Below are 23,613 nucleotides of genomic sequence, written 5' to 3'. Positions count from 1 at the left end.
CCAGCTTATTTCTTGGTACCATTTGATTGGAAAATCTTATCCCACCCAACCTTTTACTCTGAGGTAATGTCTGTCTTTGAAGTTGAGGTGTGTTTCTTTGTGCAGCAGAAGGATGGATTCTGTCTTCGAATCCATTCTGTTAGCCTGTGTCTTTTTATAGGCAAATTAAGACCATTAATATTGGGGGAGGTTAAGGACCATTGAGTGTTAATTCTTGTTTGTTTTTGATTTGTTGGTGGTAGTATTATTGTTTGTGGATTTACCCTGCTGTTTCTTTTGACTTTTGGTAAGGTTAGATTATCTAGTGCCCTTTTTTTTTTTTTTTTTTTTTTTTTTGAGCATAGTTACCTTCCTTAGGTTGGAGTTTTCCTTCCAGTACTTTCTGTAGGGCTGGATTAGTGGATATGTATTTTTTAAATCTGGTGTTGTCGTGGAATATCTTGTTTTCTCCATCCATAGTAATTGAAAGCTTTGCTGGGTATAGTAGTCTGGGTTGGCATCCTTGGTCTCTTAGTGTTGGTAAGGATATCTATCCAGAACCTTCTGGCTTTCAAAGTTTCCATGGAGAAGTCAGGTGTGATTCTGATAGGTTTGCTTTTATATGTTACTTGACCTTTTTCCTTTGCTGCTCTTAATATTCTTTCTTTATTCTGTATTTTTGGGGTTTTTATTACTATGTGGCAAGGGGACTTGTTTTTATGGTCCACTCTATTTGGTGTTCTGTAGGCTTTTTGACTTTTTTTGGCATGTCTTTCTTTAGGTTGGGAAAGTTTTTTTCTATGATTTTGTTGAATATGTTTTCTGTACCTGTTTTCTGTACCTTTGAGCTGGACTTATTCACCTTCTCCTATCCCCATTATTCTTAGGCGTGGCCTTTTCACAGTGTCCCATATTTCCTGGACGTTTTGTATTAGGGGATTTACTGGATTTAAGATTTTCTTTGGTGGATGAATCTATTTCTCCTAGTGAATCTTCAACGCCTGAGATTCTGTCTTCTAACTCCTATATTCTGTTGGTTATGCTTGCATCTGTAGTTCTGATCGCTTACCCAGCTTTTCTATTTCCAGTATTCCCTCAGACTGTGCTTTATTTTTTATTGTTTCTATTTCAACTTTCAAACCTTGCACTGTTTGAACTGTTTCTTGCAAATTTGGTTTGTCTTTTCCTCCATTTCTTGAATTTTTTTGTTTTTTCTTCCATTTCTTTAAAAGATTTTCTCATTTTTCTTTTAGGGTCTCTATCTAATCTTCATGATGTTGTTTTTAAGTTCGTTCTCTTCTGCTTCATTTGTGTTGTGATGTTCAGATCTTGCTGGTGTACAGTCCCTAAATTCTGGTGGCTTCATACTAGTTTTTCTGTTGTTGAATTTGTTCTTATACTGTCGTCTTCCCATCTCTTCTTTCAGTGGGTAAGGGTCCAAGGTTCTCTTCCTGTAAGTGCAAAAGTGCAAGAAGGTCCAATACTCTGATGGGTCTAACGGGGGGGGTTGCAGACAACTCTGAGGCACTCCCTCTCCCAGTGGGTAGGAGCTCTGCCCTCTGCTCTGAGTGGGGGCAGGAGTAGACCTGCTCTCTCAGCAAGCTCCTGGTCGCTTGGTTCTCCCGGTGTAAGTCAAGCTGGCTGCAGTCTGCAGGCCCCGGGATCCCAGAGAGGGCAAGCAGAAGGAAGTCACTTGTTTGTTTTTTAAAATTCATTTTTTATGTGTAGTGTTCTGCCTGCATATATACCTGTGACCAGAAGAGGGCACCAGATATCATTACAGATGGTTGTGAGTCCCCATGTGGTTGCTGGGAATTGAACTCAGGACCTCTTGAAGAGCAGCCAGTATTCTCAACCTCTGAGCCATCTCCCCCTACTCCTCCCTGCCCCATGCTTTATTTTTTTAATGGCACTTCTCACCTCTATATTGCTACCAACTATAAACTCGCCTTTTTCTTTGACATAAAATCAAAAGTGGCCATTGCATTTGTTGCTAAGGAAAGCTCTAGGGTGAGCAGTGCTGAACTGTATTTTTATGGAAGTGTTCTTTCAGTAGAATAAGGTGATTAAAAACATATTTTTAACTATGAGACTGTTCAGTTCTTTTTGTGATGATCGTTTGTACAGAGCTCAGCTCTTTTAAAAGTTAAAAGATGTGTCAGGGATTGTATTCTGAGTATTGGTATACTCTGTCATTTTGGAATTAAGCATAATGAGTTATATGCTTTATTCATGACAAAATAATACATAAATGAGAATTATTTTTAAAGCATCAGGATTATTTTCAATGAAAATAGTGTTTGGCAGCTTTCGACTTAACTTTCCAAACACCTCTTTTGATAAATGGCCTCTTGGAACCACGCTAAATAATTTGATAATATCCCTAGGCACGCCTGAATCATTTATAGTAACTGGAATACAAAAGCTAGTGATTTAACCACTCTCAATTGGTAAATGTCCTGTGCTATCTGCCTTTTGATATAACTGATCTATCTGTGCCATCTTTTAAAGTACAGAATATTAGTTCCCTGTGACAAGGTAAAGCCAACTGCTGGTACCAGTGATAAAAGTAAAGAAAATCTGGAGATAGACAGAAGAAAGTGGTGATTCTTAGCCAAAAAGAAGTTAAATAAAAGACCAATAATGTTCTGAGAAACTGTTGCTATGCTAACATTACTTCCAGCTGTAGAGAAGCAAACACATTGTTAAAGCGGTGCTGTGAGAAACTATACCAATGTGTTGCACCAGGTAGACAAATGACAGCTGCTTGGAGACATACCAACCTGAGCAGCTGTGAGAAGAGCTGGATGTGCCTATGACCAGTAAGAAGATTAAGCCAAAAGCCCAGAACAAGACAGTTCCACTGATAAATTATGCTCAGTGTTTCAAACTCTCCAGAAAGAAACAAAAACTGAAAGAGAACAGAAGGGAATACTCCCTAATTCATTCTGAAGCCACAATCACCGTGATTCTAAAGCTAAAGATGGTACAAGAAAAAAATGATACCTGAGTATCTTATAAATATGATCTGGAGCCACTCAGCAACAAGATACTAACCAAGTAGGTTCAGTCACATATTAAAAGGATTACATGCAGCCGGGCGTTGGTGGCGCACGCCTTTAATCCCAGCACTCAGGAGGCAGAGGCAAGCGGATCTCTGTGAGTTCAAGGCCAGCCTGGTCTACAGAGTGAGTTCCAGGACAGCCTCCAAAACAATACAGAGAAACCCATTCTCGAAAAACCAAAGGAAAAAAAAAAAGGATTACATGCAATAACTATGTGGGAATCACTTTGAGTACAAAGTAGGTTCAATAAATAAAAACTAGTCAGTGAACACACCAAGTTAACAGAATGAAGGGGAGAGGGTACATAATTCAGTACCTTCCAATCGCTACACTGTAATGAATAGAAAGGATAAGTAAATGATTTATACACATAATAGAACATTATTCAAACTTAAAAATGAAGGTACTTATGACACGGTACAGCACAGGTAAACCTTGAAGACATTATCCTAAGGGCATAAGCTAGTGCTCCTGTTTGGAATGGGGCTGTATGTCCAGTTTTTAACATCATGGGTCATTGCAACAGGGCTAGGATCCATAAGCCAAATCATTCTGTTACAGAGTCCAAAAGCAAAGGTCCTCTCATTTTGTCACCACTGACGTGTATCCATCCCTATGTCCCTTTCACAGTTTCCTATTTCTAGATTTTCTATATGACTCCTCAAGCTCTTGACCAATTAGCTAAAGTTTTTGCTACTGCTCAGGAGCCTGTAAAAACCTGCTCTTGTGCCTCTGTTCTCACCTGTCCTGTAGGATGAATAGCTGAGTGTACACCTTATCACTCTGTGTCTTTGTTAGGGTTGTATTCCCGTGAAGAGATAGCATCATAACAAGTCTTACAGAGGAAAACATTTAATCAGGGCAGGCTTACAGTTCAGAGATCCAGTCCTTTATCATCATGGCGGGAAATATGACAGCATGCAGGCAGACACCGTGAAGAAGCAGCAGAGAGTTCTACATCCAGATCAGAGGGAGCCAGAAGGAAAACTCAGAGCCACTCATCCTGATTTGAGCTTCTGAGACCTCAGAGCCCATCCCCTTGTGATGCCCTTCCTCCAGTAAAGCCACACCTACTCCAGCAAGGCCACACCTCCTAATAGTGCTACTCCCTGTGGACCTATGGGGGCCATTGTATTCAAACCACCACACTGTGTCTCCTGAAAGTACATTCTTATACCCATCCTTAGGAAATTGCTTCATGTATACAGTGCAGTGGTGGTTCATTTTCTGCTCATAGTAACATATGAAGCTGACACCCAAGTTTTTATCTTCTGTCAATTTGTTATAGAGAATGGCTAGCCCACTACCAATTATAGTTAAATGTCAGTATACTGGGTAGCATGGTAGTCTAGATCATGATTTAATATAGTTTACCAATGCCCTGTACTCTTGGTCAGGCATTATTCCAAGTTGACTATCATATAATAGATTGCTGTGCCAATCTGTAATTTCACCCTGTCTGATACTGTTGATGTGGGGCAGCTCACATGCTGTTTGTAAGGGTGTTGAATCCTTATTTGGTCCACCAGCACACCAGGTTTTAAGCAGCACTTTACTATCATGAAAAGCATTAGCCCTGCTTTAACATCCTAGGGCTCTGCATTCTGGAACTGTTCCTGATATTGCCAGAGGTATCACCCAGCATTTTTGTCTGCCATTAACACATCAGACTGAATCAGTTGTGCTAAGTTATATGGCCTTAGCAGTCTATAGCCTTGGCCTGCTGAAGAGATTTCTTTTGCTTGTAGTCCCACTGAAACCTCAAGACTTTGAAAGAAATTTCGATGAGAGAATTCTCAGATACAGCAGATGCCCCTCAAATACGTTGGGTCCTGCCTGCTGCTGTGTTCCAGTTAGTGGTGGGTGCAATTTACCATGCCTGTCCTTCGGAGGAGAGAGTTCAGAAAGCCTCAGACCATTGGCCCTAGTTAAACTCCCCAGTGTGGCAGCCTCTGAATTTTCATGGCATGCATTTGATTTCCTGGAGCATCCGGGTACTTCCTGTTTACTAAACCTTTAAAAAAATTATTGATTCTTCGTGGATTTCACATCATACATCCTGATCCCCCTTCATCTCTCTGTCCTTTCATATCTGCCCTGTGCCCTTGCAACCTTCCCCCACCCCAAAAAATAAAATAAAATTTAAAAGAAAAACTAAGAAATAAAAACCAAAACCAAATAAATGTCTGTGTGGAAGTTGTAGTGTGGCCCAGTGAGTCACACAGTATACCTTTCAGTCACTACAGCTTTACTTATAAGGCCTCTGGCCTCTGGACTCTTCTTAGACATCCTATTGTTGCCTAGTGTCCCAGAGATCCTACAGCTTTAGATCTGCAGGTCCAGCCTTCACCTGCTCCAGCAGTCATTGATGAGGCGGGTGTTGGGGCGGGCTAACTCATAGCCCTGGTTCTGGGCCTGGGTAGTGGATGGGTTGAGCAGCCCACCAGCTTTCTCTTGCCATCACCATCTGGATGAGCTCTCCAGCACTGCCCTGGCTAGCTCACCCACTGCAGCAGGTAGCAAGGAGTGGTGGCAGGTCCCGACTCACACCCTGGGGTCCCGCTCACTCGCATCCACACCACCAGGGCCAGCTCTACTGTGTTTGCCCAGGTGAGGTGTTGCAGTTGGTGGGGGATCTCTGAGGCCAGCTCTCCCACCTGCCTCAGGTGCCAGGGCTATGCATCTTTCCCTCACCCATGCCACCACGTGGCATATGAGGGAGGGATGGGATCAGCTCTCCTGCTCTCACACCCTCAGTCCCAGCTCTAATATGCTGCCCAGGCGAGATGCAGGGCTCACTCTGCCATGTGCTCCAGCCGGTAAGGGGCAGGACCAGCTCTCCCACCTGTCACAGAGGCTACTAAGCCTTTTTAATATTGATAATTGGCATAGTAGACTAACATAAAGTTTCATGGACTATCAAGGTCATTGCAAAGTCTGTGGCAAGCAACAGAACAGTTAATAACCTCAGAACATGAAAGAAAATATGGACTGCTGTCCTTCCCTCATAAAAACTAACTGCTTGTGGTCATCTGTATGAATGGAGGTTCTAAGAACACAGACCACATTAATAGTCATAGACCAGATGCCAAAGGATCTGTCCCAGTAAGATTGAGCACTTTGTACAATAGATGGAGTAAGAAATCTCAATAAGTTTACCATATTCTACTGTCATTTTCCACAGTCCCACAAGAAGCACTTGTAAGTTGAATGTTTATAGAAGAAACCACCGTGCCCACAATTAGTTCCTTAGCTAATGACAATTCTCTGTAGCCATTCCTAGTGTGCAGTACTGCTTCAGATCTTAGCCTAAATGTAGGGACTGAGGTGTCCAGGTCTCTGAAGTTGGCTGTGGCCACTGTGTTTCTGAGACATTAGGAAGGGTCTGCCACATATTTATTCAGGGCTTTTAAAAATTAATAAAGCCAGTTCTGCGACTCTTAAAACTACTACCATTGCCCCTCTGTTCATTTGTCACCACTTTTCATAAGCCATGGTCTTAACTCTGTGTCAGTAGTACCTCATCTCAATCCAGCCCTATCTATAGTCCTTATCGCCAGTGTATCTAATGACCCCTAGATATCCTAGCCTGGATCTCTCCATAAAATGAGCACTCACTGGCAGATCGTCTGTCTTGAGATGTGTTCACAGGCAATAGGATGGGGCAGTAAAACAGATGACTGGGCAGTGTGTGTGTGTGTGTGTGTGTGTGTGTGTGTGTGTGTGTGTGTGTGTGTGTGTGTGTAACTAAGCTAATGACCACACTAGGCAGAGTTGTTCTTGCTGGGACATACTGAAGAGCCATGTAAAATGCACCACAGAATTGTTTTCTCAGAGACTAAAGAGGGCCACTTATTATCCACCATTATCCACCAGCTCCTGTTGTGTCATTAGTCACCGATGTCCTCTGAGTCATCTGTCCCTTGTAGGCCATGCACAAGTTGCATACAACAGCATTGAGTAAGCACAAGTGGACAGCCAGCAATCTATAGTGCAGGTGAGGCGTGATACTGTGAGGAAGCTGAGGCTAAAATCGGAGAGTCAAGAGTCTAGGCTGAAGACACAGCAACCTAGGCCAATTTGGGGCCCTAGAACTAGGCTCAGAGAAAATGGGAGGAATCCAACATCCTAGTGCATAAGAAGAGATCTTGGGTCAGCAAGATGACTCAGGAAGTAAAGGCACTTGCCACTCAAGATGGATAACCAAAGTTTGAGCCCCTGAACCCATGATGGAAGGAGAGAACCACATGCTAAACTTGGGAGCACACAAGTATCATACGTACAGAATTATAAAAGATTTCAAAACAAGAGGAAGAGATGGCACATTTTACTGGACATTGTTATTATCCTGTGTATTTGAAACAAAGTCACAGATAACAACATATATACCCATTTCATTTGCTATTAGTGTTGTCATTGCAAAGAACAAGATACAAGCTCATTATTTTTTGAACTGTTTTATTTAATGGCACTTAATTGATTTCAACTGAGCGTTTTCCTGAACCAACATTCTTACTAATGCTTGGATACACTCAGTTTTTTTAATCCAGTGATTTTTTTAAACAAATCCACAAATAACTTCATTACTCATTTCTTTCATAATACATTTGTCCTTTTTTGTTTGTAGTTTATTCATACTTTGGAACGCTGGTTTCTCAAAAGTTCCCATTTCTTGATCAGTGCTTCCTTATCTACTTTAGTTAAAGAATAGATGTTTGTGATTTTTATCTCTGGAGTTTTCAAATGAAACAGTTCCTTACATTTAGAAAAGATCCTAAAGTATTTCTTGTGACCTGTGGAATGTGATTTATACACTACACAATATTCAAGTATATGTTTAATTTAGAAATATAAGCAACAAGCCACATGAAGGCTGAAGGTATAAATTTGTCATCCATACTTTTCTTCAAATGAAAAACTTGTTTATATAATCATCTGTAGAACAGCCCATACATGATTACAAAGTTCAGAAAAGTAGGTTGCCCCTGCATTTCACAATAATTCCAGTAGAGGGCAGCAGAGAACTTAGTTGGTCTTTGGCTAGCCTGTGACTGCAGGCCAACTTGCCAATTGCTTGCTTCAGATAAAAGAAGATGGAAACCGTATGTATCCACAGCAAAAAGTAGTGGTTACTTTCAAGGTTGAGTTTACCTCTTGACTCTTTTTAACATTAAATGTGGGAGGAGTGTAAGCACAGCCTAACAGTCCTTTTTCTTTAGAGAGAGGACACAGTGTGGCCTTTCTCTTTGCCCTATTCATCCAGGCAGCACAAAGACTATAACTAAACCAGGGCCTTGGAAACCAGTAATTTTATCAGACACTTGATCCTGTGTACCATACTGCTTTGTTATTTTTAGATAGCTCAATGATAAGTTTTAAGTTTGCATATCTTCCCATACAAGGAAAATTCAACCATTTGTACCTCCATGGTGCCGTCAGTCAAGAGCTGTGAAATACTTGCTGTTGGCAGCCTGATAAGGCATGAGCATTGGTTGAAATAAAACCTCTCCTAAAGTTAAGCAACTAGAGTTTCCTGTGCCTATCCTGCTATTGTAAGATGCCTAATGTGCTGGCCTTTGCCTATGGTTTCCTTCTCTGGCAATTATTAAATGAACATCAGTATGGGGCGAATTGCAGCTAGTGTTCTCTGGGCACTTAGTAGGTACCAGAACATATGTTAAGGGTTTTGTGTCTGTTTCTTTATCTGAAAGATACACCATAACAAAGTTAAACATGGCAACTCTCTCCAGGCACTGAGTCACTAGACACCTTTGGACAGATTTCTTAAATTTGAATTCCCACCTTCCCAGTCTTTAAGATGATGGCAGTGGTTGGTGTTTTGTAGCATTATTAAATGAAGTTGCATGCCTAGATCTATAGCACAGGGTAGGCCCATACAGGTCCCACCTGCTCCCCATCGTCCCTTTCATTTCCCTCTAAGTAAACTGAAGAGAGTGGGTTACCAGTCTGCCGATTGAACGTGTCCACATTGCACCTTTGGGAACGTTACCTAGTTGTGTTGCTTATGCTTAGACCACAAACCTGCACGTTTAAAGTGAGAGTAAGAATGAGCCAAGGGGTTTTGTTGTAGTGCTTGTTTTGTTTTAAAATTGGTCTGTTACTGCTAGATCCTATTTGCCTTATGTAGACTTCCTGGTTGAGACTTCTGCCCTTACCTCTTGGGTCCCCGGCTGGAAGGGGGAAATGAAAGCCATCCTTTCCCCTCCTTGTCTTGGCCATACTTCAAACAGAACCAGATGGAAAAACAATTTCAGGAAGACATTGGGTAAGAGACCCAGGAGGACTCCCTGGCACTCTCTTTCCCAACGCTCCCTGCACTTCATCCTCTTCCCCCTCATGAGACTGCGTGGCTGGCTGAAGTATTGCCCTCGCTTGCATTGGTGATGAAAAAGCAAACAGGACCAGACTACTCAGTGGGCCCTGGCCTACACAATTTGTATTAGCTCACGAACTTAAGCAGACATTGACCGTACCTGAAAGACCACAATCTCCAGGCACCTCCCAGTATATAGAAGCATCTTATACATAAAGTCACCCAGCTTTAAAGTCAAGCACCACACATGTTACCCAGATGTCACCAAGTAACAAAGAGTGGATGACAGAATATAACAATCTCCACCACTCAAAAGTTTAAAAGTTCAAAGACGCAAGATGCATCATCTTGTGAGAAACTCGTGGTTGCCTAGATGTGGTAGCGCAGGCCTGTGATCAGCACTCAGGAGAGGAAGGCAGAGTCTGATCACACAGTGTGTTCCAGGCCAGCATGGCTGCAGGAGACCCTGTTTCAGAAAAACCACATTGGTAGCCTCGGGGATAACAATGACTCTTCCTGGATGCGGTGGCAGTAGGCTGTAAATTGGTATGTCATACTTTAGAGATGGTTACTAGAAATCCTGTGCTCCCTACTTCCCACTCATCCTTCACCCCCAGGGTTTACACTGTCCCCATGACAGAACCCTCGAGACCGACAGTAAAGACCTGGGGGTCTTTCCTTCCTTCCCCCTGCTCTCCATTCCTCTGGGGTTGTACCACTTGGGCTGTGTTTTTTTCATCCATGTATTTCCCAGGTCAATCTGTGCAAACCTCTTTTCTAAATCCAAAATACTGGCTGAATACTCAGTATTTTGTGTGTTCTTCTGTTCTGAACACTTGTGTGTTCACTGTTCTTCAGATGTAGTGTATCAAAATGAAATTTAGGATTTTCATGGGAAATCATCATTTTACTTGTGAAAGTTGCTCATGTGTATAAATCTTTGACATCTTGCATATATCCTTTCTTTCCCACTGCCCCAGCGTTAGGCCGAGTTCTTGGTACTACCTTGTGAGTTTTGCCTTGTTTTTCCAGTCAACTTTTAGCCCCCTCCAACACCAGCCACCCAGGCGGCAGCAGCTTTGCTCATAGCAAAGGCATCTGCAGTGTCTGTCGTAGCCTGTGGCCTTGTGGGAGTCTCATCATACTCTTACTCAAACCTGTGTGAAGCAACATGGCATTCAAGGCCCCACGGAAACACCACCTTAGAACTTTTCTCCGGAGCTCTCCCACCCCTGTGGGTCGGAGGGTTGCCACAAGTGCCACTTGGTAGGTTCTTGGAACTTGCAGAAGCTTCCTTTTATCCATGCTTCCTCATGTGGCCTGCCTTTACACAATGGGGTCTCAGCTACGAAGCCTTGCATTTCATCACCCAAGTATCTAGAATAGATAGTGCCTTTTTCATACAAGGCTTATTTTATGCTGGTAAATGCTACGAGAGATAGCCTTGCAAACTACTAGCATATTATATTAGCACACTTAAGATGAGCCTGCTCTGCAGAACAAATCCAGAAGAAAGTCCACTTCACCGTCGTTCAACCTTGAGAAGTAGTGCCCTCCCATAAAGAAGTCATTGCAAAGTCAGAGCTTGTCTCTCCTTTGTGACTTCACCTCCAGGAGGCTCCATTTCTTCCCTTACCAAATGCAAGGCTTTGAAAGCCGTTTTTTGACCCTCTTTGGGTTAGGAAAGGTAAAATGCCTCACACCAAGTTCTTAAAATATTAAAACAGAACTATCTGGTGACAGACAGTCTGAGCCTGAAAATCATTACTAGCCCAGCATACCTAGGACGGGGCATTCCTGCGGGAATCGAGTGAACAGAGGGTGCCTACTGTATTCCCTTGTCAATCCTAGGTGGTTGGGGCGCCGACGGAGGTGGCAGGAACTTCTTTAGTTTTTCAGTTGATTTTCATTAGCGCACCTTCACTGCACAAAGCAATGGATTCCCTGTGACATTTCCATACAAGCCTCTCCCATTACTCTTTTACCCCCCTGCTCCCCCCTCTGACCCCCATGGGAACCATGTTCTGAGAGGCGGGTAATCTTACAGTTGTGCGTACGCCTGCACTGCTGGGTGACTAGACTCTTTTCTACATAGTTTTTAAACCCAGAGCTCTTTGCTCCCTAGTTTCTAAACCTATACTCAGTTCTTTCCAAGGCATTCGTTTTAGAGAAAAGGGTTCCTGTCTGTAAACTAAGTGCTAGGGAAGTAACTGAGGTAAGTTCCTCTGGCGTTCACCCTGCCTCCTGTGGGCTTCAGCTCTTCCTGTACAAGTTCCAGGGCCTTTTTGATTGAGAGCAACCTGCCAAGCTCAGGCAGCAGCTGCTCACCCCAGCAACCTAGGTGCGCCCCTCTGGCGCTTATCTGGAGTCACGTGGGCCCTGGCCCCGCCCCGGAGTCCTGAGGTCTGCGTGCGTGCTCGCTGCCTTTGCAGAAGCACGGAGCTCCACCGCGGGTAGGAGGCATGGGCGCATGGCTGCCGGGCCAGGCTGAGCTCTGGGAAGAAAAGCCGGGGCGCCTTGGCGGTGCTGCCCTGCGGGGCTGACTCGCAGGTGGACTAACCCGAAAGGTTTGAAGGGACACTTGTAAAGCATGGTGGCTCATGATGAGATCGGAGGTCTCCTGCCCATTAAAAGGACGATCCGAGTCTTAGATGTTAATAACCAGCCCTTCAGGGAGCAGGAGGTAAGACAAACAGACCAAAGGAATGCTTTCCACTCGGCAGAACTTCTAAGACTTTAAATTTTCACTTTTAAACTTCTTCTCTTATTAAATCTTAACATCAGTAACTTTTTAAGCAAGTCTGAAATGTGTTTAGAACTGTGGTCTAAGATTAAGCAGGGTTTTTTTTAAATATATATAGCATAGCTAGATTGTGTACAGTTTACATACAAAGATTTAAAAATGTATATGCGTCTCTAGGTCAACATATTTCTCATGTTTAGTATGGTTGTGATTTTGTGGGTTGTCTTTTTTTTAACTAACATTACTAAGTCTGGGGGACTGTTTTAACGGAGGAAGTAAAAATAAGATTATTTCGTCTCAGTGTTAGTGAAGAAGTGAGTAAACCCTGACCCAGGATTCATGTTCATTTTTCTTTCCACCCGTAGTTAAGTTAGCCCTGTGCCCTTTTTTTCTTCTGAAAGAGGATTTAAGCCAGTGGAACACTGACACTCAGCCTGCCTTGCTTTTGAAATCATTTTGGGTTTCAAAAGTCTTTGTGAGCATTTGTGGAAAAAAGAGTATGTCAGTTTATGTAGTCCGGGCAGTTAGTTGATTGCGCTGCGGTGTGTCTCTCAGGGTCCTGCTGGCTTGATCGCTTACGTGGTAGAAATGGTTATGGGGTCACTAACCAAATCTCTTAATGATTGTCCATTTTAAACATGAGCATGTTGTGTGTCTCAGGCTGTTGTACATACCTTTGGGGTATTGAACTGCTATGGTCAGGAAGTGATTCTGGATTTTGCTATTTGTTTGGTTTTGGTTTTTCTTATGTAGTTATGTTTTATAAAATGAATAAGCATTTTCTTGGAAGAGAATGCTTCATGCCATGCTATGATTATAAATGCTCTAAGTAGCTATCCTTTGTTCCATCAAGGATGAACTTTTTTGGTTAGTGTGAGACGTGGGCAGCTTTCCTGGCCCCTTTCACTGGAGCATTAAAATCACTAGCCTTTAGAACTGTCAGCATGACCTTAGTGACTTGAGTGTAAAAGAGAGAATACTGTGTGATCAGAACTTGTCTATCTCTCTCAAAAGAAAGAAAGAAAGAAAGAGACCTTTTTATTCTGTTTTTCTGGTTTTAAAGTTCTTGTCAAATGAGAAATTATGTATAAACAATCCAAAAGGAGTGTAAGCCAAGACACATACTTTTTTTGTTTTGTGTTTCGAGACAGGATTTCTCCGTGTAGACCAGGCTGGCCTCGAACTCAGTGATCCACCTGCCTCTGTCTCCTGAGTGCTGGCATTAAAGGAAAGTGCTACCCCCACCCAACTGAGAGACATACTTTTTAAAGTATTGTTTTACTCTAAAATATGTCCTATAATGGCATCATTAGGGAAAAAGACTTCACAAAAACCTAAATTCACCAGAGGGTTTCATCCAGGCTGTTGTGTTTGTAAATGAGATAGATCCAGAAAAGCTTCAAAGTAGACTTAATTTTCTGTTTATAGAAATTCAGAAAATATTTTAGGACATAAAGTGAGTGGAGGTGAATCGTGAAAATTGAGGGTCAGGCAGATTTCCTCAGGTGATGCATGTACTGGCATCTAAACTAGATAGTCGGATTAAAGATTAACCTGAGTAAACAGCATAGACTTCAGACAGAGAGACGGTGTTTTCCTTCCACCTGAACTTAGCCCTCATAAAAGTTTGCCTTCAGAAGTTCCTTGAGGGTAAGCCTTGTTAGCATTCTTTGAGTCCCAGATTAGCTGGTTGGCTTTAGGGGAGGGTGTGTGGCTTTTTTTTTTTTTAAGCTGTTTATATTTACTGTAACAAGCTTCCAGCACTCTAAGCAAGTCACCACCAACACATTGTATAATTAATCCTTACCTTTGGAGATGTGTGGGTGTGTCTGTGTGTGGGTGCCTGTGTGGGTGTGCTTTCATCACCTCCAAATAGCCCATCTGAGTCCTGTCTGTGGGGAGAGGTGAATGTAGGTGTAACAACAGTCTTCTGATACAGATGCTCATGTCCTTTATAAATCCACATAACTAAAGTGGTTCACTTGGCCCGTAAAGGAAAAACTACTTTTGCTTGTAATTTACACAGCCCAAGTTCCTAAAGATACAGATTTTTGCCCCTACCTTTTGGTGATTCTTGAGTTCCTAATCCATTTCACTTCTCCACAAAAACTTGTGTGTGTGCTCTTCAAATGGTATCTATGTCCTGAAATTGACAGTGGGCCGCTTCGGTGCTACACTGCACCTTTCGTTAAAATCCCCACTGTTTGAACAGGAGTTCCGAGGTGATTGCTGTACCACATTTGCCATTTTCGTTTGTATATTTTGTTTCGTTTTGTTTCTCAGGCCACCCAGAGACCAGACTGTCCTAGAACTCGAGGCAGTCCTGTGTCCAAACCCACCAAGTCTAATATACTCTCTTACCAACCACTTTAGACTTGACAGATTGATAGTGTCATCTTTTGTAAAGAAGTGAGACTGTAGTTAATGTTTAAAACTAGAAACGTGTTTAGCCACCAAGTGCAGCCTAAAGAAATGCATAAGCCAAATCTATATTAGCACTATAAAAGTGCTTTTAGATAAACCAACATTTAGTTACCTGAGTGTCTAGTGAGAGGATGCCTGCCTGACACTCACAGGGGCCCAGGTTAGTCTTCAGCACAATAATCATCATAACAATTCATTTTCCAATTTAAACATGACATAACTTTTAATTACCAAGAATCTGTAGTTTTACAATAACTAATTTTATAAAGACAAGAATCTATCAATTTTATTTAGTACAATAGTATCAAGTCCCCTTCCTCTTCACTAAACTGACTTTTACTTTCTAACTCCCTGGGTGGGTACACCTTTCTAAAGGCCTTCAAATGGAAATTAAATATTTGGTGATTTACTGGGAAGTGAAATTTTTATGCTTTGAACAGGGAAGAGGTGCTAACCTCTGCTTCCAGAAGCACAAGAGAGTCATGGCAGCTGCTTTGTGTCTAGTTAATGTTGGCATATCTTGCTTTGTGAGGTAATTCTATCTCCACTCAAACAGGAGACTCTTTGTGCTGTCTTTACTAAATGGAAAGGAATGCCTCAAGCTGCCCCTGCACACGCTTGTGTCACTCAGTCTGCACAGATGTGTGGTGAAGGCATTCACACGTGTCCTCTGTCATGTTTACCATTTTACTCCACATCTCAAAGCTTCTTTTTCACTCATCATGCTTTAATAGTCTAAGTTTTGCTCCACAGTTAGTTTTTTGGAGGAGGGAGGGAGTGGTTTCCAACTCTGTCTCTTACAGCCTCCAAAGTTGCAATCTCTTTGAAGTGTCTTCAGTCATGGCGTTCCTTTTTGGTGCATGTGTGCACTCCTGTGTGTATGCACTCCTGTGTGTGTGTGTGTGTGTCCCTGTGTGCGTGCATCCCTGTGTGCATCGGGGACTTAGAAGCCACGTGTCGCTTGGGCTGCTTGTCTTATTTACATTTCTACCTACTTTGGAGCTTTTCTTCCAGTTTGTTCCTAAATTTTAAGGGTTATTTTTATTCTCCTTCCTTTGAAAGTAATTTGCTCTTGTCACAAAATTTTTAGTGGGGGAAATGTTCCTCGGTTACTTTTTAATTTAATGATGATCTTTTTTTAAGATAGGGTCTCTTGTAACCTTAGCTGGCCTAGAACTCCCTTTGTAGACCAAATTTGCCTTGAACTCAAAGAACTGCCCGAGTCTGCCTCCCAAATGTTGGGATTAAAGGTGTACACCACCATGCCTGGCTTGGTGATCTTAATATAATTTTAATTAATGTATCCTTCTGAATTCTCAACAGAATTTTCTATCATGTGTGACACTTAGCAAAGGCACCAAATGCAAACAGTTTATGCTCCCCCAGCCATCCATTTATCTAGGGTTCTCTATTTTGGTAACTGAAGTCATCTGATGGTGTGTCCCAAGTGTCTCTCACTAACTTTGTGAAGTTTTGAAATCCATGAATGTTAATGCATGTTTGCTATGCTTGGCTATTTTAAGAGCTCTGCTGGTTCTTAGCCCAGACAAGGGAGGCTCTGACTGTGCCATTACAAGAACTAGAGCTGAGATTCTAGGCCTATCCAAGCCTAGGAGTCCTCTGAACTTCCTCTCTGCCTGGGTTTGAGCACCTTTTGACCCATTTCAGTGCCAGGCGTGTTTAAAGGTTATTCTCCAATTGCAGTAGTTAAGAGTGGAATCACCACAGTGCTGTGACGGGGACGAAACATTGGTTTTCTTAAGCTGTTGTTACCTGGTATTGTTCTAGTTTAACAAAAGGAACAACAGTCATTTCTTTCTGTAGTTCCCTGTCTTATACAAACACTGTTTTGTAAGAGGGTTTTTAATTTTGTCTGGGCTTGTATGAAATCATTACACCTCAACACATATTTACTATAATCTGGTTTTCTTTTCCAGGAGCCAAGCAATAAAAGAGTTCGACCTCTAGCTCGGGTCACATCCTTAGCAAATTTAATCTCTCCCGTCAGAAATGGAGCAGTCAGGCGCTTTGGTCAAACCATACAGGTAAAAAGGAGGGAAGGGGGGTGTACTTAGGATGCTTTTTATAGACGCCTAAAATTTGTTTTCCTTTGAGCTGTACAAACATGTTCGTGTTGTTATACCAGTGTTTGGTTTTGGAATCTGCTGGTGGGGGATATCTTACCAGAGTAGTGTTTGTGTAAGCCTTGTTCACTTGGATCCTTTGTCAAAGGCTCCTTAGACCATGTTAATTCCTCAAAATTAATTGAAGTTGATAAATAGTTTTACCTGTTAGATTAAAACTTAAATGACTGCTTTACATGCTGAAAAAAAACTCAAAAAATGTGTTTTAATTTGTTATAATGTGTTTTTAAAATACAGGATAATTGTTGTTAGCCTCCAAATCTCATTTTCTCTTTCATTTGCCTTTTTAAAGTCATTTACCCTTCGTGGTGACCACAGATCCCCAGCCTCTGCCCAGAAGTCATTCAGCAGGTCCACAGTTCCAACCCCCACCAAGAGAAGAAGTAGTGTGCTATGGTCAGAGATGCTAGACATCAATATGAAGGAATCCTTGACCACTCGAGAGATCAAACGTCAGGAGGTATGCTGGCACTCAGTACCCAATCTGTATTTATTGACTTATACCAAGAAAAAAAAGTTTTTAAATATATTATTGCAAGAAGAAATATAAACTAGTGCCTAGTTTTTTTTTTTTTTAAGCAACTATTCAAAGCCACCCAGTCTATAACATTTCATAATGGTCATCAGATTCAATCAGTAGGTAAATAAATGATGGGAAAAAATGCAAACTTACTTGGAAATTTTCAGACCACGTCTCTTTAAAAATTTGTTCAAAACATCAAGTAAATATCAATTACATCATTTTCATTTCTGACTTCTGGCGTTTTTGGATGTTTTTAGGCAATATATGAATTGTCCCGAGGCGAGCAGGACTTAATCGAGGATCTCAAGCTTGCTAGAAAGGTCAGTGTCACTTTACATGTGTCATTTCTTAAAAATGGCATTTCATAGCTTCTCGAGGGTGGTGTCTTAACCTTTGAAGTGGAAAGTAAAAGTGTTTTTCTAATGAACACACCTTTACTCAAGATTGAAACACAGCTTTTCAAAAGTGACCACCTGTAAACCTTTAGGGGTGAATGTAACTGTAGTGTCTCTCCAAAATCTATGTCTGCACTATGTAGTTACTAGGGTGCATTCAAGGACGGGTTGCTCAATCTTTGTGTGATGTGTCTCTTCCTCTCTGATAGGCCTACCATGACCCCATGTTAAAGTTGTCCATCATGTCAGAAGAGGAGCTCACACATATATTTGGTGATTTGGATGCTTACATACCCCTGCATGAAGGTCAGCTTTGCTCTTAATATCTGTTCATCTCTGAATAAAAGCAACATAAGTAATTTTAAGTTAATAAGAATGTGGTACTCACCAAGTGTATTGTTGTTCTTTTTGCTCTTTTACACTTCAGATTTGTTGGCAAGAATAGGAGAAGCAACCAAGCCTGATGGGACAGTGGAACAGATTGGTCACATTCTCGTGAACTGGGTACGTAAGCAAGTCATCGTGTGTAACAGGCAGTGCTGTAGCCTGTGATATCACTCATAGCAGTTTGGTTACACTGCTAAATTCTAAAAACACTGGGACATTAAAAGTTATGATGATAAGGACTTACAGTCCTGTAAGAAATACAGAACTTGAATGTGTTACAGACTGGCTTACAACTAATATCCCTGATTGAGCAGGATTCCTATAATGCTATGCTGCTTATCATCTGTTACAACCTCTCGTGTACATAATTGAGTGCCTGCTGTATGCCAGACTCTGTTCAAGGAGAATTCCTGGGAACTCAGTAATGAAGGCCATTTCTGCGTTTATGACTTCACAGGAGAAAGAGCAGGCCCCTAGAGTGTCAGGATTGTGAGGAGTGTCATAGAAGCCACTACTTGGGTGTCTGGGAACAAAGAGCTAACATTGTAGTGAGACTTAGAAGTCATGAGTCTTCAATTGAGCCCGGAAAATATCCACAGCCTGTTAAACACACTTATAGCTATACTGTCTTTTGTGGTCTGTGCTCATCTCTTGTTAATGCACCCAGTCATAACAGGATTGTGTGGTGTGTCGTCTTTACTGTCTAGTTACCAGGCCTGAATGCCTACAAGGGCTACTGTAGTAATCAACTGGCAGCCAAGGCTCTTCTGGATCAGAAGAAACAAGACCCAAGAGTCCAAGACTTCCTTCAGCGCTGTCTGGAGTCTCCCTTCAGTCGAAAACTAGATCTTTGGAGTTTCCTAGATATCCCTCGTAGTCGCCTCGTCAAATACCCTTTACTGTTAAAAGAAATCCTTAGACACACACCAAAAGACCACCTTGATGTCCAGCTGCTGGAGGAAGCAGTAAGTACCAATAACAGAATGGTACTCTCGATCTCATGTCATCAAGAGACTGGGTTTGAATCTGGTTCCTTCCTGTGTCTGGTGGCTGTGGACCAGTCACCTAGTGTGGCTGGGACTGATTGCTCACATGTATCATGAAGAGTCCCTCCAGGCTCCAGAGTCTGTCTTTGTGTGAATGTCTGCTCTGGAGGGAGGTTGATATATAGCCGTCGCTCCATCTGGTTTTGTTCTCTCTTATCATTTCTAGATATTGATAATACAAGGAGTTCTTTCTGATATCAACTTGAAGAAAGGTGAATCCGAGTGTCAGTATTACATCGACAAGCTGGAGTACCTGGACGAGAAGCAGAAGGACCCCAGGATTGAAGCGAGCAAGGTGCTGCTGTGCCATGGGGAGCTGAAAAATAAAAGTGGCCATGTGAGTGTATGCGAATATCAACCGCAGGGAAGCCATTACTTTCCTTTTCCCAGCCTGCTTAGTTTTCTATGTGACCAGCTTTGCTAAAGCAAGCACTTGATTTGTGTAGTTGCAGAATAAGAGAACTAAACATCCAGCAGTCATCCTCATTCACGTCCAGTTGTGAACTGTAAACCAGTGTGTGTGACTGGCATCTCCTGTTCACACTGCATAATGTTTCATATACACACACCTCAGGGCAGTAGTGGTTTTAGCACCACTCAAATTTTGCAGGGGATTAGATTAATTATGCCAGGCGGTGGTGGCGCACGCCTTTAATCCCAGCACTCGGGAGGCAGAGGCAGGCGGATCTCTGTGAGTTTGAGGCTGGGTGGGACCGACAGCCTCCAAAACAATACAGAGAAACCCTGTCTCATAAAAAAAAAAAAATTAAAAAAATAAAAATATTAATTACAAAAGAACCTTTTGGGTAAAGAGTCAGGAATGGTATTTTTGTTTTAGATGTGCTTTCCAAAAGTTCCATTTATAAATTGGGAGATGTTTAAGAAAAAGTTGATCCAGCCTATCTGATTTCTATCACAGGGCCTAATTGCTCTGTAAAGGCTTAGGCTTTGTAGACAGAGTGGACCTGGGACATTGTAGCAGCATGCATGCAGTACTGGAGTTTCAAACCCTCTGCTGATTTCAGGTCTTTGAGAAACATGGTGTTTACACAGCTGGTGCCTAACATGATAGTGTGACCCCAAGAAAGAAAAGAGCTTAGGTAGCCTGAACTTGAATGCTCCAAGTAAAACTGTTATTTTATGATGCCATTTATAAGGAGAAATCAGAATCTAAATGTCAGATCCAGTTCTTCAACAATCAAGTTTTTTATTTAGGAAGTTGTTTTTTTTTTTTTTTCTTCATTTCTGCAGAAACTGCATATTTTCCTGTTTCAAGACATCTTGGTTTTGACTCGGCCTGTCACACGAAATGAGCGTCACTCCTACCAGGTTTACCGGCAGCCAATCCCAGTGCAGGAGCTGGTGCTGGAAGACCTGCAGGATGGGGATGTGCGCATGGGCGGTTCCTTCCGAGGGGCTTTTGGCAACTCAGACAAAGGTAAGATATAAATTCTAGAATGTACACAAAGGAGCCAGAGTAGACGGGGACAAAAGGGTTGAAGCAGAATTGCCACACATTTGAAGCCAACCTGGGTTACAGAGTGAGACACCCCCCCCCCCCCCCGTCACAAAAACAACACCACAGTAAGAAACAAGTGTACCTAAATGAAATTAGACTTGACCCTCAAGAATTTAAGAATAAAACCACTCCCCAGTCACGGACTAGCACAAAAGGGAGTTGATCAGGGGCTTGTGGCTAGTGACTGTCTTTAAGAGAGTGTATGTATCACATAAATACTAGAACTTTCCTTAAGACTGTATGAGCACTTTCTTAATCTGTATTCCTTTTTTCTCCCTTCAGCTAAAAACATCTTTAGAGTGCGCTTCCAAGACCCCTCTCCAGGCCAGTCCCACACACTGCAAGCCAACGATGTGTTCCATAAGCAGCAGTGGTTCAACTGCATTCGTACTGCCATCGCCCCTTTCCAGCGGGCTGCTAGCCCCCTGGAGCTGCAGGGCTTACCAGAGCTCCATGAAGAGAGTGAGAACAACCCTTGTGCTGGGAATCTCCAAGCCCAGCGAAGGTCATCCCTGGCTCCCGGGTTTGCACAGGGAGACGATGGAAATGCACTGGGATGCAGCCCCAGGGCACAGACACCGGAAGACACTAAGAGCGGGAAGGCACCTCGAGTGCAGCCTGCCTTACGAAGGGCCAGGGACAAAGCCCAGTCAGGTGGCAGCAGGAAAGAGACTCTGGTGTAAATGTGTTCTCTGGTGGGAGGCTGTTTATTTATAAATTTGTACAGTTTTTTCCTTGTAATGGGAGCTTCTAGGGTTACTCTGTACCAGCTGTGATGTGTTCATGGTTTGGGATTCTCTCTCTCTTACTCTCTCCCTCCCTTCCTTGTTATCGTCGTCGTCGTCGTTAATGGCAGCTAAAGATACACAGATTACTGTTAAATTGCAGACTTTAAAGAGGTATTTTCATAGACTATTTGGAACATACCCACCTGGTATTTTTTATCAGAAAGAATATGTGTGAAACCAGCGTTGTCCTGACTGGGTTCACAGTGACTTTCCAGTTCCAACCAAATGTGATATTTGCAGTATTTCCCAAACTTATTGTGTCAGTGTTCCTTGTTAAACCTCAAATGATGGATGAAATTTTAATAATGACATCTACAATCTACATGAAAGATTTTTGAGTTTGAAATACTTCAATATTTACAGTGAAGCACCACTTCCTTGGAAAACAATCATAAAATTTGCTGTATTTTCCATTCTTATCAACTGGAATGCCTTGTATCGGTTTTTCACTGCACATTCCTCAGTTTTTCATTCATTTATTCTGCCAACTATTTAATTTTTTATTGTAAAGTAGTTTTTAGAATTTGCTTTTATTTTTTTACGTTGATGCCTTTTTTAAATTGGCATGGCCTTAAAGTTTTTCTTCCTAATTTTGTGTGTGTGTGTGTGTGTGTGTGTGTGTGTGTGTGTGTTAATCGTATTAATTTACTAAGTGAAACCAAGCCATACTGTTGAGCCAATTAAGAAAACTGCAGTTTTTACAGTGTATCATGTTGGGGTAGTGAAGACCCATGAGATGACTTAGTATATTCTAGACTACTGAAAGAAAGCACAAGAAGGACCTTGGTGAAAGTTTTTGTGTTGTCTGGAAAGCAAGAGAGAAGGCAGGAGACTGGAATAGTGAAGAGAAGGGAAAGGAAAAAGGAGTTTGTCTATCATAAAAATGTCTGGCTTAACCAGAGGAGTGGGAATAGGAAAGCTTAATTTGAGGGTGTGTAGAAAGTTGTAGAAGGCTAGAGAGGGTGTGAGCTGTATTTGCTTTGGTTTCTCATACCTGCAAATACTGAATTTGAAAAGAAACTGTAAAATGTGTTGGAAATTTGAACATATTGGGTTAATTCTGGTTGGTATTCATTTAAAAAACAAGCTGGTGATTCTTCACTGCAAATGTTTGTGTTAGAAATGGAGTCATGCTCTTTAAAGGAGGGAGGAGGACTGAGGTCCCATGTCAGCCCAGATTTATACTGGCCATCAGTTCAAGTCATTGTTACCCATTGTGTGAAATATGTCTCCAGTGGAAATGAAAATTGGAAAAGCTGTAAATAGATTGATCAAGTGATTTCTTTGTATAAATGAATTATACAATTAAAAAAAGTACATACATAATAACCTAAAACATTTCTTGCCTGGTTAATATTGGAGGGGGGCATCCACTGGAACATGAGGATTTAGCTCATGTTAGTATCTGTCCTCTTGCATTGCCTTTTAGCTGCTTCCAGTGAGTTCTCTTACTATAAGGATGATCTCGTCCTAGGTGCTCAGTACTCTATCAGGGTTTGTGCACACAAAGTGGTAATGGGAACCAGTTGTCCAATAGCATTTGTGATCACAGCATCACCAGGTCACCCAGGAATCAGTTAAGACATTTGTACTGACCTGATGGGTGTTGGGTAACTTCTGTGCTACTTTAAGTCTATTTTGTGTTTAATGTTTTGAGTATGCAAATCCAATACAATACTTACTTTCAGATGTAAAACAGTGTTAGCTTAGCCTACAAACCTATTGCCCCTTTGACCAGAGAAGCTAGTTCCCATAAAAGTAATATACTAGAATATGAATCTCCCTAGATCTGGAGGAAGCTAGAATTTCTGAATACAAAGTTTTCATTTCTACACATCTAAACCACCTTCAATCAACCACAAGACACAGACCTCGGGTGCATATGGTGTTGTAATTTGCTTCTCTGTTACCATGATCAAAAGCAACTTGGGACTCTTTACAAGTTACGTCCACCATCATGGGAAGCCAGTCCAGGAGGCCATATCTCCTGGAGGAATTATTGAAGCAGAAGACATGGAAGAATACTGTTTACTGGCTTGTTCATCCTGCTTTCTTACATAACCCAGGCCATCTGCTCAGGTAGCACCACACACAGTTGGCTGGCCCCTCCCACGTCCATCATTAATCAAGAAATCCCCAGCAAGCTAATCTGATGGGAAAGTTCTTCGGTTGAGGTTCCCTCTTCCCAGGTGACTCTAGTTTGTGTTGAGTTGACAGAAACTAACCAGCACATGAATACGCATATGCAGTGATAACTTAAAATCAC

At 42.0% G+C, this 23,613-nt stretch overlaps 1 protein-coding gene across 3 annotated transcripts in view; it reads left to right on the top strand.

The window, feature by feature from the left end:
- Net1 (neuroepithelial cell transforming 1) overlaps window positions 1–22,683 on the top strand; it is a 41,018-nt gene extending 18,335 nt beyond the window's left edge. For 2 of the 3 annotated variants that reach the window (XM_040755550.1, XM_040755551.1), the window contains exons 4-12: window positions 16,483–16,590; window positions 16,982–17,149; window positions 17,470–17,532; window positions 17,817–17,913; window positions 18,035–18,111; window positions 18,702–18,959; window positions 19,207–19,377; window positions 20,292–20,478; window positions 20,842–22,683. In XM_040755550.1, coding sequence (XP_040611484.1) covers window positions 16,483–16,590; window positions 16,982–17,149; window positions 17,470–17,532; window positions 17,817–17,913; window positions 18,035–18,111; window positions 18,702–18,959; window positions 19,207–19,377; window positions 20,292–20,478; window positions 20,842–21,242 — 1,530 coding nt within the window. In that variant the 3' untranslated portion in view covers window positions 21,243–22,683. Of the gene's footprint in view, window positions 1–11,793; window positions 12,062–16,482; window positions 16,591–16,981; window positions 17,150–17,469; window positions 17,533–17,816; window positions 17,914–18,034; window positions 18,112–18,701; window positions 18,960–19,206; window positions 19,378–20,291; window positions 20,479–20,841 lie in introns of those variants that run through there. The other variant, XM_040755552.1, reaches the window with a different exon arrangement.
- The last annotated feature ends 930 nt before the right edge of the window (window positions 22,684–23,613 follow it).

The sequence above is a fragment of the Mesocricetus auratus genome, unplaced genomic scaffold, assembly GCF_017639785.1.
Source record: "Mesocricetus auratus isolate SY011 unplaced genomic scaffold, BCM_Maur_2.0 Super-Scaffold_100013, whole genome shotgun sequence".
NCBI classification, from domain to species: domain Eukaryota; kingdom Metazoa; phylum Chordata; class Mammalia; order Rodentia; family Cricetidae; genus Mesocricetus; species Mesocricetus auratus.
Note: the sequence above shows the minus strand (reverse complement) of the source record. Positions and strands in the feature narration are given on the sequence as shown.